Here is a 3,881-nt window from a genome sequence, read left to right as displayed (position 1 = left end):
TGCTGATTTCACTGTGGAGCAAATTAAGCCCCTACAGCACTCCTTCTCTTGCCGTATTTCAGACAAATACATCTGCACTACCTCCCCTGATGATCTGGTTTTGCCAATGCAAAGTTAGTCATTTCCTGACCTTGATTCTTCTGCCTTGTTCCCAATATCTGCCTTACAATGAGTTAACTCACAGACAACAAGTACAGGCAGCAGAGGTCAACAGTATCATGTCACATGAGGTGACGAGAGTCCCACTGCTAAGGTATATCTTGCTTAAAGGACAAAGACTGCTTCCAGGCAGCCAGGGCAGAACTCTGGATTTCACACCCACTCCTTCAATGTATTTGTTCCCTAGTTATCTTCTGGACCAGTATGCAGCAGCTCCCATGTAGTTTCCTTGCCCCTGTCACAGACTCACTGTGATTTTACACAAATTACTTCTTCATACACCTTGAGAATTGTGAGGATAAATTCAATTATAATCACCCTGTGCTGTAATGTTGTGCTGGTATCTTGGTAAGGTGTGGAGTTGAAAAACTGAGAGTAATGAGTAGGTCCAATTGGGGTACACTGCTGTGCTGTCTACCTCAAATCTGACATTAAAATGGTCCTGGAAGCCCACCCACTGCTCTCATTTAAAATTATGTAAACCCACACATCAGCAAGTAGAACTTACTCTTACTTCCCTGACCTCTGTTAGTATTTTTCATAAGAAATAGAGACCCATTTGTTGTCATCATATTTCAAAAGCTCCCATACCTTCTCAGTGATTTCTCATGGGCAACTCCTCACAGCACAGACTCCTTCTTCTTCACAGCCCAGCCAACAAACTCCAACAACTCTCCTCACCCAGTTAACCCACTCTTTTGTAGCACTCTTCTTCTTATTGGACACAGCTGTGGCCTATTAAGGGCAGGCCTGTTCCTAATCTTTGGGGACTAGTACAGCTGCAACTCCTCAGGTGTGAGACTACCTTCTGCATTATCTTTATTTTCTTACATTCTATCCCTCCACACTGATTTGCTTGCAAAGGCAAGGATAGAGCTTGCTAGTAAAAGACAGGAAACCTAAATCAGAACTTCTCTTCAAAGCTAAAAAAAAAGAGATAAAAATCCATTTATTTTTACTGTAAGTAGTTATAAATACATTATATGTTTTACAATTAGTGCATCTTGACTTTTCAAAACATAGAATGTGGTTCATTAGTTGTTTTACGTAAAGATGCAAGAATTGGGCACAAGTGAGGCAAATGACTGAAGTTCTTCCAGAACTTCTTTAGAATATCTTGGCAACAAAATCCTGTCCAGAAAAGCAAGGGTTATCTAACTACAGTTTGTTTGGCATTGTTGTCCAACAGCGTTAGTTCACATCTGGCAGGAAGTATTGGCTTTAAAGGCTGCATGAAGGGTTTCCAGTTCCAAAAGAAGGATTTCAACTTGTTGGAAGAACCAGGAACCCTGGGAATCAGCTATGGGTGCCCAGAGGACTCACTGGTAAGCATAACACCATTTGTGACATAACAGCAATTTTGACAATGGATATAGCTGGGAGCCTAAGTTTTACTCTAAACAATGGAAAGACACTCTTCCACCAAGCACTCATTGACTGGCAGAGGTGGGGAGTTTGTGTGTGTCTGTTAAGTCTGCTGACATAGTACCCAATTTTCACTCTGAACTATAGCACAAGGTATTTCACTTAAAATTCTTCTCATATGTGAAATTGCAATGTGAAAACTCAATCTGAAATAAATTATGTACTGTATTCTGAATGGAAATATTCCAATGTAATTCATTTTTTTCTTAAAGATACAAAAAGAATCATCCTTACATGCATCCTAATACAGACGTGTGAAATGGAAAAGGCAGCAAAAAATTCACCCTTCAAATGAGTTCTCCCTTTAAGCCAGATCAGCTCTTCCTCTGTGACACACACACAAACTGCACTAGCGCTGAGAAAATTGCCATTTAGCTTCTGGTCCTTTCTATCATTCACCATTTGTCCAGTACAATGCAAGGCTGGCAAATCCAGATGGTGTTTGGGGTCCTCATCCTGTGGCCATGTCTATCAAAAGCCATGCTGCAAACCTGTGAAGAGGAAGGATTACTTGTAGAACTCATCACACCAACTCACCCGCTGTCAACATGGAAGCTCTCTGCAATTTGTCCTGCTTTTGACCAAGCCTTGCTTGTGAGACTCAGAGAGTTATAGATCACCCTACCCCAGGAGCCAGCACAGCACACAAAGTAATATGTCACATGTTGGAACTGTGATTCAGTGCCATGCAGCTCAGACAGGGGCATGAGCACCTCTGCCTCTACTTGTCATGCTCTTTAATGTCAGCAGACTGAGGATGGGGCCAAGATCCCAGGAAGTTGGGAATAATTTGACTTAGTCTAAAATTGCTACGCTTTCTCAAGACTTTCCCATGATGGGAGAGAAAGCATATATAAATTAGGGTAAGATATGCAGGAAAAATTGGTTTTTAGAACTGAACTGGCTGCAACTGTTAAAAAAAAATAAAAGAAAGAAATAACCTCATTCTTTGTATTATTGGAATGTTTTTTGAGTTGTACTTCCAATTTTGTTTCATTTAATACACAGATGTCCCGCAATGCATATTTCAATGGCGAGAGCTTCATTGCATCAAGCCAAAAAGTGTCCCTCTTTACTGAGTTTGAAGGAGGCTTTAATTTCCGGACCTTGCAGCCCAGTGGGCTGTTGTTTTACTATTCTGAAGGAGTAAGTATCTATTTTTTTACTGTTTGTTTTATTTTACCTTTTAATTTTTTTCCTAGGAGAATAATAGGGGAAATAATATAATTTCTCACTTTATGGTTTCAAGATAAAGCAGTCTGCAATATAGAAGCATTCACTGGTGACCTCATTTTTACAGTTTGCATTTGATCTATAGATGAAAACCAGTAATGCTTCGACATTATTTTGATGCTGAGAAGAGAACCGGATCATATGCCTAGAATTAACATGCATCTACTTGTGCTCGCTGAAGTCCATAGGGCACAAATGCACAGAGCATCTTGCTGTGCTCAGCAGCACTGCAATCCCTATTTGGACCTGCAGGTGCTACCAAAGTACAAATAATGTTAAAGACCTGACATTTGCCATCCAGACAATCACCGAGAAGCAAAGTTTGTTTGAATTAGCGGCACGGCATTTTGAGCATTGCTGAGCTGACAGAAATCAGTCACAAAGCTGCCTATATTCCCAGATGGCACTCAGACCTCCATGTGTGACTGGGAAAAGCTGCACTTGAGAATGGCTCCTTGCAGCTCTGGGAAGCCAGGCTGCTCTAAATACCCCCTCAGAAGTGTGACCCGGGCAGAAATATGGACTTGCACTCACAAAATGTTGTGTGAGACAAAGCGATCCCAAGATGCTGCAGGCTCAGACTGACATCTGCAGCGAGCATGAGCTCAGATGACAGAACATTTGCAACCACCCCCAAATGTCTGTTCTGCTATGCTTGCAGAATATCATCAGCAGTGCAGCAGAGGAGGCTGCGTGGCGCCGATAACCACTTCTAAACTTTCCCGTGTTGCAGCCTGGAGTATTACCTTCAATTGAAATCAGTAACCGTGTCAGTTCCCCACACCTTTTGCATAAATGAGGCCTCGCACGCACCACTTCAGGTTTTTAACTCAACAGCTCTAATCCTATGAGGTGCCGAGTGCCCTACTTAACAAGCAGGAGTTCAGCTATTTAGCGCTTGGCAGAATGAGGCAGAACCATTCCTACCAGTGCACAGTGGCAGGGTTTGCTCTAATGGAACTGAGAGTATTCTGCTAGTGGCACAGCGATCCCGAACGCCTGACCCAGATAGCACATCTTATCTCTGAGATAATTTTGAGTGATTGAACGGGTCTGATCAGAGA

At 42.1% G+C, this 3,881-nt stretch overlaps 1 protein-coding gene across 1 annotated transcript in view; it reads left to right on the top strand.

The window, feature by feature from the left end:
* The window catches only part of LAMA4 (laminin subunit alpha 4), a 98,778-nt gene that overhangs the window by 77,991 nt on the left and 16,906 nt on the right, over positions 1-3,881 (top strand). The window contains 2 exon segments of the mRNA XM_031066639.1: positions 1,349-1,484; positions 2,593-2,730. Coding sequence (XP_030922499.1) covers positions 1,349-1,484; positions 2,593-2,730 — 274 coding nt within the window.

Source organism: Geospiza fortis, unplaced genomic scaffold, assembly GCF_000277835.1.
Source record: "Geospiza fortis unplaced genomic scaffold, GeoFor_1.0 scaffold98, whole genome shotgun sequence".
Classification (NCBI taxonomy): Eukaryota; Metazoa; Chordata; class Aves; order Passeriformes; family Thraupidae; genus Geospiza; species Geospiza fortis.
The sequence above is the reverse complement of the archived record's forward strand: the minus strand, read 5'-3'. Positions and strand labels throughout refer to the sequence as shown.